This window comes from Haliaeetus albicilla, chromosome 5 (assembly GCF_947461875.1).
Source record: "Haliaeetus albicilla chromosome 5, bHalAlb1.1, whole genome shotgun sequence".
NCBI classification, from domain to species: Eukaryota; Metazoa; Chordata; class Aves; order Accipitriformes; family Accipitridae; genus Haliaeetus; species Haliaeetus albicilla.
Genome location: NC_091487.1, coordinates 20,096,881 through 20,109,201, shown reverse-complemented (window position 1 = coordinate 20,109,201; position 12,321 = coordinate 20,096,881). Strand labels below are relative to the sequence as shown.

At 36.8% G+C, this 12,321-nt stretch overlaps 1 protein-coding gene across 3 annotated transcripts in view; it reads left to right on the top strand.

The window, feature by feature from the left end:
• The window catches only part of TTC8 (tetratricopeptide repeat domain 8), a 45,836-nt gene extending 35,153 nt beyond the window's left edge, over positions 1-10,683 (top strand). For all 3 annotated transcript variants that reach the window (XM_069783674.1, XM_069783673.1, XM_069783675.1), the window contains 6 exons: positions 995-1,105; positions 3,830-3,969; positions 5,249-5,423; positions 6,741-6,863; positions 8,235-8,318; positions 9,976-10,683. In XM_069783674.1, coding sequence (XP_069639775.1) covers positions 995-1,105; positions 3,830-3,969; positions 5,249-5,423; positions 6,741-6,863; positions 8,235-8,318; positions 9,976-10,092 — 750 coding nt within the window. In that variant the 3' untranslated portion in view covers positions 10,093-10,683. The remainder of the gene's footprint in view (positions 1-994; positions 1,106-3,829; positions 3,970-5,248; positions 5,424-6,740; positions 6,864-8,234; positions 8,319-9,975) is intronic.
• Positions 10,684-12,321: the final 1,638 nt, after the last annotated feature.

Below are 12,321 nucleotides of genomic sequence, written 5' to 3'. Positions count from 1 at the left end.
CCATGAAGCTCAAGGGCAGAAGCAGGAAATGTGTTTGGAAGTTTCTCAGGTGTTCAGTTAACATCGATACTTTTCTTACATTGCATCACAAAATGTTTGTGTCAATATGCCAGTCACAGATTCTTTCCCTTTTTTAGTCATATCAAGTATAAGCACTATTCAATGTAATATTTCTCATAACAGGAGCACTCAAAACACTTTTCCACTCAGTGGGAGACAGATTAATCACTCTAGCCATCTGGTTTCCCAAAGTAGGTGTGCAGGGTTTTTTCCTTTGCTGTAGCTGTATTTACCATACCCACAACAGGAGGGCTTTACAGTTGTACTCTCAGACAGCTGCAGAGGTGGTCTTTATCAACACGGTGATGTCCTCTATCCAATTCTCACACAACGTTATCCACATCACACATTGTCATAATCAACACAGAAGCCAAAATCGCAGAGACCAAACTGCCCTCTTTCTGTTATGGGATTTTATTGTTTGTGACAGGGGAGGTTGACAGAGCAGTAAGGAAATTTGGAAGTGTCACTGCTCTGTGCAGTGCAGTCTTATTTGACTAAGTAAAATATTTTGGTATTCCAGCACTGTCAACCTGAAGATCCAGTTCTTTCAAGCCTAAACATAGGTTATAAAAAATATATTAAACAGGAAAATATTCAAGGTGATACCTTCACCTCAGTGTCAAAGTATATTTTGATATGATAATAAATAACAAGATACTTTTTTGGTTTATCAGTAATGTCCATATGAATTAATAATGTCTAGATGATATGCATGCAAATTTAATTATCTTAATTAGCCTATTTTATCTTCATTACAGAGATTTATTCAGTATTCACTCCATTATTTTCCCAGTGTTATTCACTATCTCAGCTAATGGTTTACTGCATAAAGGGAGGTGTCATCCCCCTTTTATTTATCTCCCTTGTTAAACAGCAGTACAAGTACAAAAGTCAGACATTTGACATTTATATACCCTTTTTATTTGCTTAGGTGTATTTGCGCTTGGATCAGCCTGTAACAGCTTTGAATGTGTTCAAGCAAGGGTTAGATCGATTTCCTGGAGAAGTGACTCTTATTTGTGGAATTGCCAGAATCTATGAGGTATGCACCCACAATGCAATCCTTACTGTGGCCAAGGTCAGCTGCCTGAGCAAGAAAAAAGAGCCAATAGTTGAATAGAACTGTAAGGTCATAAAAAATTAACTACGCTGATTTTTAGTACCACTACTGCAAAACAGGTAACATTACACAAATATACAAAAGTAATATCAGGGGAGCCTTGCAGGCTTATTTGTTTAAATGGTTAATCACACTAGTGAGATCCTATTTACCCTTGACACACGGAAGCAAGTCCACGTTAGGGCAAGTGGTCCAGGTGTTTTCTGTGTAGCTAGGTCTAGTTTGTATGTTTCATCGTACTAAAACTGCTCAAGTCACCAACAGCCTGCTAGCAGGATTAAACAGCAAAATAGTCTACTCGTCAATGTTGTCTTTATTAGCACTATGTGTTACTGTTAGTTTCTTAAGCCAGTGAGAACAGTTGGAATGTGAATGTTTCTTAGTCTAGGAAGTAGATGTTATTTTAAGTAGGATTAGTTTTAAAGTAGTGTCATTTTACCTTGGTAACCATGTATTTTGTATTTTAAAAGTGTATATTTTCATGTCAAACAGTGGACTTAATATTGTTTTTCACTGAAAGTTGGTAATGATGCTATTCCAGAACAAATGATTTAAAGTCATGAATTTTTTTTTTTTTTGGTCTACATTCATACTTGGCATTCTTTCCTGTTCTCATCATTCTCATCTAAGCCCTAAGCATTAATCCATTTTCATATTAAATCCTTTTTGTCCTTCAGCAAGGAAGAAAACAGCTGCATAATTTTTGGAGGCTTTTCTTTCTGAATTGTTAAACAGTTTTTAATATGGATATTATTTTGCAGAACCATACATAACATTGCATAACCCTTTAAGGAATTATTAAAGAGCAGAATATAGTTGACAGGATCTAGTTTTGCACTGACACCTGGGTGCAGGATTATAGCTTCATTAGCAAAGATTTTTACTGCAGCACAGGGCGGTTCTCATTACATAGACTCATAAGTTGAATATATGCATCAGGCATCTTAATCAGAGCTTTTCTTCTCTGTCACTACCTTTTGACAGCAGGAAGAGTTGTAGACCTTTTTTGGTTTAAAAAAAGCCCATTATTTTTAAAGGGACTGCTTTCGTACTATTTCCTTTAATCACAGGAAATACATTTTTTCATAGCTAAATACAGGGTACTTCTGGACATGGTTTAGTGGGCATGGTTAATGGTTGCACTCGATGATCTTGAAGGTCTTTTCCAACCTAAATGATTCTATGATTCTATGATTCTATGCTGCTGAGATTAAATAAAAGCTTATTATTTAGTCATGTTGAGAGTACAGTGTGTCTACAGCACACAGGTAGAAATTATTCCTCTCTAAACAAAGAAATGTGTTTTGATCTTTTAATTTATTTTCTTCTGATACGGGGTAGAGTCCTCTGGTGACTTGCACTCCTCAGAAACAGTGTGATGTTGTTTACAGCAATGAGTTCGCCCTAATTCATCTTCCAAGAGGCATACATCCAAGCATATATTTTTATACAATATAGTTCTCCTAACTGGCATATCCTAGCTAGTATAAGTTTTGGTAATAAATCCATGATTCCTGTTTTCAAAGGCATGTAATAATTCTTCATATGCAATTATATTCTCATTTGTGTTCAGAGCAATTAATGAGTTGACTTACAAAGTATTGAAAATAATTGAGACATTGACTGGGGAAATAAGTACTGTATGTTACCATACTGGGAAACTGACTGCACAGTACTGTGGATCACAAGGCATTGTGCAAAAAGTAGCAAATGCCCATTGCACATGCTAAGCTTCTGACCAATCTCTTTTTTCTAAAAAATAAAAACCAAATAAATCTCTTTTTATAGCTCTAATGTTTTAACCCCAGCCAGCAGCTAAGCACCACACAGCCGCTTGCTCACTCCCCTGGCCCCCAGTGGGATGGGGGAGAGAATCATGAAAAGAAAAAGTGAAACTCACAGGCTGAGATAAAGGCAGTTTAATAGGACAGAAAAGGAAGGGAAAATGCTACTACTACTACTACTACTACTACTACTACTACTACTACTACTACTAAAATATACAAAACAAGGGATGCACAATACAATTGCTCACCACCCACTCACCGATGCCCAGCCAATCCCTGAGCCATGGTGCCCCCTGGCCAACTCCCCCCAGTTAATGTACTGGGCGTGACGTAATATGGTATGGAATATCCCTTTGGCTCATTTGGGTCAGCTGTCCTTGCTGTATCCCCTCCCAGTTTCTTGTGCACTCCCAGACTCTGCTGGCAGGGCAGTATGAAAAGCTGAAAAGCCCTTGACTTAGTATAAACACTGCTTAGCATCAACTAAAACAGTGTGTTATCAACATTATTCTCATCCTAAATCCAAAACACAGCACTATACTAGCTACTAAGAAGAAAATTAAGTTTATTCCAGCTGAAACCAGGACAGTAGCTATGGCATAGAGTTAATGAGAGGTACAACGAGTGCTGATAAATTAATGTGCATTCTTTTTGTGGATGTGTGTGTTGCTTGTGAAGATGCTAATCAGTGATGTTGCATTGTGTGATAAGAGAACTGTAAGAGCATACATAATTAATCTCAGTTAAGTACTGTACAGGGCATCGTTAAAGCATTCAGTAGATTGACATTTTAATAAGTTTTGTGATAAAAATTGGTGATAAAAAGTTGAATTAATCTGAATTTTTTCCAATTGTATAGGAAATGAACAATATCTCCTCAGCTGCAGAGTACTATAAAGATGTCTTAAAACAAGACAACACTCATGTGGAAGCCATTGCATGCATTGGCAGTAACCATTTTTATTCAGACCAGCCCGAGATAGCTCTGCGATTTTATAGGTATCTATACTTGTGGGGAGGGAGGGGGAACTGAATGTGTGGGAGGGTAATATAAAGGGTTGACTTTTGTAATGCTGATAGCAAAAAAAGAACATTAGGAGATTGTCATGAGAGAATGATTGAGCGTTTGGACAAATATCACCACAAAATCAGCATACCAACTTAACGTGTTTTCTTGGCCAGTGATAATTACATGTCTCTCTTAAAAACTTGTCACCATTACATGCGGAGTATGTAAAAGTATCAACAAAGATTATCAAAACAGTTATTATTTGATTAATAAACAAGAAATGATCTTTCACAGCATGAGGCAGTCTGAGAACACTGGACCTTACTCTCAACTTCAGTTGCATTCAGAAGACACATGGACTTCCTATTTAGCCCTTTGAAAAAGAGTAGTCTTTGAAAAACTCCACTTGAAGTCACAAGCAGTTCTGACCACAAAATCCCTTACTTGAACATGGGCTGGGGTTCCCCCATGTTTTACTGAAAGCAATAAAAAGATAGTGTTAAATGATGCTACTTGCTTTTTATTTCAATACAGTCAGAGTGCAAAGGAGCCTTATTCATGTTCTTAAACCTAAGAGCACGTTAAGTCAATATAAGCACTACCATCTCATTTTGGTTAGACCTGAGGTCTGTTATGCTTCAGGTTCAGAAACTCACAGTCATGCCACAGACAACAGTCCTCTTTTTCCCTGTCCCTCTTAGCGTATCTGTTTCTCATATAAATATTGATAAACATAATTTTTATAAAAGATCTCCATTCTAAAAGATGCAGGAAAAAACATAAATTTGAATCAAAATCTGAGTTATGCTTCAGATGTAGGATTAATGTAGTTTCACATACTAGATGTACTAGTAGTGATTGTAGCAGTGCTGAAGGGCAGGAATCAAGCAAAAAATTGAAGTCTGAAGAGTCATAAAAAGTAACTGCAACAAATTACAGCTTGATAGAGGTTGAGGGATTGGAAAGAGGAAAATGGAGAAAGGCTGCATACAGCTCTGTCTTACAGTAAAGTCAGATCATGTGGCACAGTCAAAAAGACAGAAGTTATCTAATTTACATGAAGACTGTTTTGCACAGCTTTGATTCTACTAATCAAAACTGTCCTGCACTGCTGTTCATGAAAACTTAACCAAGTGTAAGACTATAACACTTGGTTATTATACCCTCTCAGAATAGGGAGAAAGGAGGAGAGAACTTTGTAATTTAGAATAGAACTCTTATTTGAAATTAATCTAAAAAAAAAAAATTAAATATTTTCTTTCAATCTAGACGGCTCCTGCAGATGGGTGTTTATAACTGCCAACTTTTTAACAATCTTGGCCTCTGTTGCTTCTATGCTCAGCAATATGATATGACACTATCTTCGTTTGAACGTGCACTGTTTTTGGCTGAAAATCAGGAGGAGACAGCAGATGTGTGGTACAACTTGGGACACGTGGCTGTGGTATGAAAAATATTAACAACCTTTCTGAATAAATATAATTTTACAAAAACTGGAAAAAGAATAACTAGGAAGGAGTCATTGCCCTACGTTGAAATATGAAACCTGATAGTGTACAGGATAAAGTGCAGTACAGATTAAAGTTTTATTTGCACTTCAGTAGAGAGGAAGAGGCAAAAGAAAAAAGTTCTGTACACCTTCACATAATGTGGCTTACTCCTGCTAAAAGATCTCCCTCACCATCGTGTTTAACCTTCCCTTCTTTCTAAAAAAATTGCAACATGTACTAGCCCTTGAAGGCCTTTGCTGCAATACAAGCTAATCTGATGAAAAAACTGAATTCAAGATTTTTTTCTCTGAGCTGTTATTTGTGTTACATGGAGCATTAGATCAAGTCTGTTGTCATAAAAATAACATACTCAGCAGCTTGTAGCAGACACTACAGCACTATGTAAGTCATAGTTGAGAAGGCATGTTCCTCTGTCTTATAGGCAGCTATAGAAATATTGTGTAATTGTGTGATAAAGTTTGTTAAATTTCTACACTAATTTGCATTCATTGGCCATTTTTTCAGATGTTCTTGTAGAGGTTGTGTTAGATTTCTGTTTAGCTGAGTGCCCAGAATAAGGTTACTGAATAAAGTTTTTGACAGCTTTCTAATATGAGTGGTCTTCAAATGCTGATTATGATTTAACTTGGGTCAGAAACTCAGCTGTTTATCTTGATTGTACTGCAACTGCATAAACACATAATTTATACTGCTTAAAACATTGAAATTTGACCTGATGTGCCTATATTTTTCAGCATTTGTCACTTTTAATGTTTAACCTGGTGCTGTATCAGTGTTGGTCATAATACTAAAGAGTAGTCAGCTGCTCCATACGAAGAAATTCACCTCCCTTAATTTTTATCTTCTAAAAACTAGGCCTATATGTGATTTTTTTTTAAATCTGTGTAGAGACAGAAAGGCAAGATGACTTCCTCTCTGGAGACATCTCTGTTTTTCTTGCTCTACCATAGATGGTAGCAGATAGCGTAGTCTTTAGATGACACTTTAGTTATCTAAGAGTTAAATTAGATGAAGTGAATATCACTTGGAGCATGGAAGTGTGTGCTGGAGAGAAATGATTCTGTCCAGAGGAAGAATAAGAAGCAAATGAGAGGGTCTGGGAAGAAAGCACATATGGTTCTGATCAGCATGTTTTTATTGTAATTTGTATTCCATGGTAGTACCTATGGGTGAAAAGATACTCCAGACAACAAAACAGATGCATGTTGTTTCCAATCTTTTCACAAATTAAAATACAGTCTTGCTTTTAGGGGATAGGAGACCTGAATCTGGCTTATCAGTGTTTCAGGCTAACATTAGTCAACAATAACGACTACGCGGAAGCTTACAACAACTTGGCTGTGCTGGAAATGCGAAAAGGTCACGTTGAACAGGTTGGTGTTGCATCTCAGCCTAACCAGAATGCTTCCTTTGGCCCTTTGGTACTTAAGATACGTGTCATTTCTCTGAGGTGGAGGCATCGTTTGAACATCTAGCTCACTATTACAGGCAGAAAACATAAATAACTTTTACACGTGTTTCAGTGTAACCTCCATGTTGTCGTGCCATCTCCCATTCAACTGCTAATTCTTAGGCATATCCAAATGGTTCACCAAATACAAACAAGGTTTACAGTGACTTTGCAGTTTTTGAGAACTTTTTCTAAATTGATACCCAAAACAAAACCCATCACTCTGTAATCATCACTTACATTAAAACTTCGGCTATATATTCAGTTTATAAATGTGGATAATATACTTTTGCTGGGTGGCAGAAGACAGCAATCAGGTCAGCTCTTAAAAGATTTTTTCAACAAGAAGATTGCTTTAGAGTTTTGTCCCAAAGCAGTAGGTTCTTGATAAATAACTTTTGCATCAGTAAGCTTGGTGGTTATCTAATGTGAGTATGCTGAGTTGTATGGTGCTTAGATGTATGGTTGACATGCCCAGTGGATTAAATGCATTCATTTTTTATACACATGCAGGGAAAATTAATATTAAATTAATTAATATGTAATTAATTATTATATGTTGGACAGTTTGAACTACTGTGAGCTTGTTTTAATCCTTATGGGAGCAAGCCTATTTTGATTGATTCATATATACATCAAGAGCTACAATATGATAGAAAGACTTGTAAATACCTTCCCAAACAGTTTACAGATACTTTTTTTTTAAAAAGATCAGGTTTTTTCCCCCGAAGTTCTCTATTTTTTAGTAAAAGCATTCACAAGTTGAGCTTAATTTTGTGTTGGATTTACAGCATGAAAATGCACACTGTGATGCTTAATTTTTCATTAGGTTTTAATGCTACTATCTAGTAGTCAGAAAAAACAGTTAATTTTATTACAATTTCTGAGTATGAAAGCTGTAATTTTTATGATAAAATTTAGGTTTTCAGGGATGGTTATGACAGTGCTGTCAGCTACAACAGATAAATACAGTGGGGTGGGACTTTAAATACTTTTTTTTTTTAAATTAATATATTATGTTCAGTGTTTAGAACTGAATTGCTTAATTGAATCAAGTTCCAACATGTTTTTGCTGACTCAGCCAAGAGTCTTATTTATTTCAATGCTATTAAACTGTATTATGCCTAAATGTGCTATTGGTGTAAATCATGCATCGTTGAAGATGGCTTTCTTAGTAAAGGCCTAGTAAAGAAAACACAGGATGATTTCTTTTAAGAATGATGAAAATTGCATTAGATTCTTGTTATTCTCCTTCCCTCCCAGATTTCACTTTTTTTTTTCTTTCTCTACGTAGGCAAGAGCTTTGCTGCAGACTGCTTCATCTTTAGCACCTCATATGTATGAGCCCCATTTCAATTTTGCAATACTTTCAGAGAAGGTAATACACTATCCTGTTCTTGTAATCTAAAAATTGAGCCTTGGTGGGGCAGTTGGGTTTTTATTATTATTACTGAGAATTCCAAATAGGTGAGACAGAAGAATACAGAGTGCATAAACTCAAGGAAAACGGAAGTTACATTTTCATTTTAAAACCCAGAAGCTTTGTGTGTAAAAGTAGTTACTCAAATGTTTGCTTTTGAGAATAAGTGAGGCCAACTAGCTATAAAGTAACTTAGTAATTTTCCAAATGCCCAGAAGATGAATAATCCATTAACAATTACATCTACAGTCTTTACAGTCATTGGCTTTTTCAGAATGTGAAGTGAAATGGTATCATGATATATCAGTAATTATTCATCCCATGATCTTACTGAACTTAAAAGGAAAGTCTGTTCTTCAGTTTTACAACCTTTGAATTTTGTGTGTTAATGATTTCTTTCATATGGAATGTCTCAGACACTGAATTAATAGTGTGTCCAACATTCCTGTTAATAAGGAGAAACTTGTACGTCCTTACATTTTTCACAAGAAAAATTGCTCCTTTGCTTGTGCCTACACCTTCAAGATTCTGTTATGAGTCTGTGTTGTGTGGGCAGCTCAACTCCTACAGATACTAAAGTGCATGTGTCAAGGAGAGAACAACCCATTAATTTGTAAGCGTATCCTCTCCATTGTGAAACATAAGATGGTTTTGAATAATTACAATCTGTACTTACTGATTAAGGAGTAAATCTTAGTCTGCAAATGTCTTGTTACGTAGCTTTTGCACAAAGAACATGCATAGGTTGTGGGAGAAGACAGATGGCCAGATCAGCTAACTGTTGATGCAGGGTGATAATGCAATCCTTAGATTTGGTTTGTAAGGCCATGGTTTACAAAACATGGCTTCTCTGGCCAGGACCCTGGATTCTTCAGAGAATTCTTGCTGCACTGAAGCTCTCTGTTGGCTGATGCACAGGCAACAGAGGCCTCCTACTGACACTTTCCATAGCTTCTTCCTTTTCACCCAGGAGCTATCACTTTTACTACATGTATTCCCAAACATTTGGGTTCTTCTTTGCTGAACCACTTTGAGAAGATGTACACTTCCTCCTTCCAAAAAATGATGGCTATTTAGGAAAAAATAAAGTTCCCTAAGTAGGGAACAATGTGGAAACATAATTCTAAAAGCAGCAGAGGAGCAACATCAGCTCTCCAAGACTGTTGTGCCTCTCTGTGAGGAAGCAGGAAATCACATGGAGTGGAGGCTTTTGCAGAGGCCTGATTGGTAGTGTTTTGCCTGAATATACAACAGCACTTCTATGGAATTTAAAAACAAATCTTCCATTTCTTATTCCTCCTCATTTCAAGCACTAGGCATGGTGTACCTTGTTGTCCATTCTCCAAGAAGTCAGGTGGAATGGGACATAAAGTTACTGTCTTGAAGCATCCCTCCCATTAAAATCACATTTCTGTCTTTTTATTCTCATCCCTTGTTGTAAGTGGGACATAACCCTGAGTTCAAAAGCCTCCATACTGACTCTTGTTTTATTTGTTCGCTCTCAGGACCAGCTATGTTTAAACATTTGTAAGCGTCAGAAATGTACTGCAAAGAATACATGATGCAAATACTGCAGTACTTGAATTTACAAAATTAGTTTGTGTGTTTCTTACAGGTTGGAGATCTTCAGAGGAGTTACACAGCTGCTCAGAAGTCAGAAGAAGCATTTCCAGGCCATGTTGATACACAACAGCTCATCAAACAGTTAAAACAGCATTTTGCTATGCTCTGACAATGTTTTTATTATGTAAGAACAGTTAGCCAGAGCGAACGTCCGATACATCTTTTTGAAAATGCTAGATCAAAGTAGACAAACTATAGTTAATGCATTTCTGTGGCAAAGCCTGTGTTACTTTCAGTAGCAGGAGAGGTTTAAGAGTCCCAATTAGTTTCTGTCATCATAAAACATACCGGTTACTAAAATGCAGCTAAAACACATTGCAACTACATACATGAGAGATTACAGGAATGGCAGGATACTGCCAGTATGACAACTTTGAAACATTTGTCTAGTATATGAGCAAGTAAGTCTCCATTTAATATTAATGAACATTTTAAAGGATTTTTTTCTGACTTTTGTGGAGAAAAAAAAAGTGTTTTTAAATACTTCTGTGTGACAATCTGTCAAGTAATGCAGAGAAAGAGTACTTCCTAACTGGTCTTCAAGCCTGGCTTTTGATAGTATACTTTCTTACTGACTGTGAAGTTTTAAAACTAAAATACCTAAAAAGAATTTAAAATATGTCTGTAAAGCAGAAGTCCTTATATTCCTTGTTGTACAGTATGAATTCAATAAATTCCATTTTGTATGGTTTGTATCGTTTGTTTATGTAAGTTAAAATTGCATCCTTATTGCCATGAAAATTAGAGTCAGGGATCTTAGTATCATAGAATCATAGAATCGTTTAGGTTGGAATAGACCTTTAAGATCATCGAGTCCAAGCGTCAACCATGCCCACTAAACCATGTCCTGAAGTGCCTTGTCTACGCATGTTTTGAACACCTCCAGGGATGGTGACTCCACCACTTCCCTGGGCAGCCTATTCCAATGTCTGACAACCCTCTCAGTAAAGAAATTTTTCCTAATATCCAACCTAAACCTCTGGTGCAACCTGAGGCCATTTCCTCTTGTCCTATCTCCAGCCACCTGACAGAAGAGACCAGCACCCCCCTCACTACACCATCCTTTCAGGTAGTTGTAGAGAGTGATAAGGTCTCCCCTCAGCCTCCTCTTCTCCAGGCTAAACAATCCCAGTTTCCTCAGCCGCTCCTCATAAGACTTGTGCTCCAGGCCCCTCACCAACTTGGTTGCCTTTCTCTGGACACGCTCCAGCACCTCAATATCTTTCCTGCAGTGAGGGGCCCAGTATTTGAAGGACTCCACAGAACTGGTACAAAATAGCATAAATATGCATGTTCCTCTCTACCGAGGAGAGAGTTTATTCTTGAACTCAGTGAGGGAAAAGGATATTTAGAAGCTTGCAGAGTTAAGTACTAGTAATTGAGAACAAGGCATTAAGCCAGGTGGTTACCTGTGCTACCACATAAGCACTGTTGCTAAATAAGTATCTGGACCATCCTAACTACAAGAATAGTACTAATAGCAACAAACACAGACTTTCTCTCTGTCATATATCTTTGTGTGCTAACTAAAAGGGATAAATTTGCATGATTTCCCAACTTGACCTTTTTAAAAGACCTTTAAGAAATGTGGGGTGTTACGGCATTCTGAAATGGCATGTCCTGAAACAGGCCTTTAAAATCTTTTTGTGTTTGTCTGATTTATTAAGGGATTATCTTGGCTTAGGGAGCAACCCTAAACACGCTTATGAATATTATGTCTTCCTTCTTACTATTTGTTACTTCCGTACCCTCACCTTTTATGACTGCTGTAGCTGGTGAAGGCAGATGCTGGGGAACTTAGAGAAGTGTACCAACAGGCTTCCCCACGGAGCAGTGTGTAGGTGACAGAAACACTATCATTAACTGGTGTCACATCATGTTGTAAAATGGAGAAGCATTATTGGCTAAATAGATGCAGCATATTTAATGGAAATTTTATTTTTTCCACACTGATCTTTATATTGTCAGAAATTAGTCACAAACTAATTAAGAGAGAACCTTAGTTATCAGTAATTTTCATTACCTAAATAAGATTGTACTTTCTGCTAAAAACAAAGAATTTATAGGGAAGTTCCATCCTTTGATCTACTGTACTTAACATCTTTCCGGTTCACAGTGCTAAATTTAGGAAGCTAGCAGAGAAGAAAATGTTTGTCTTAGCAGTTTAAACACAACTGTTGAGAATTTTTGAATGTCGTATTAACTCAAAGTATTTTTAAAATTGCATACTAAATAAGATTATTTCTGCATGAACTAGAACAGAAACTAGTAATACAATTTCAGTTTTTAATCCAGTGTGGCAGCTCAATAGTTCCTCATAGGTGCTTATAAGATCCCA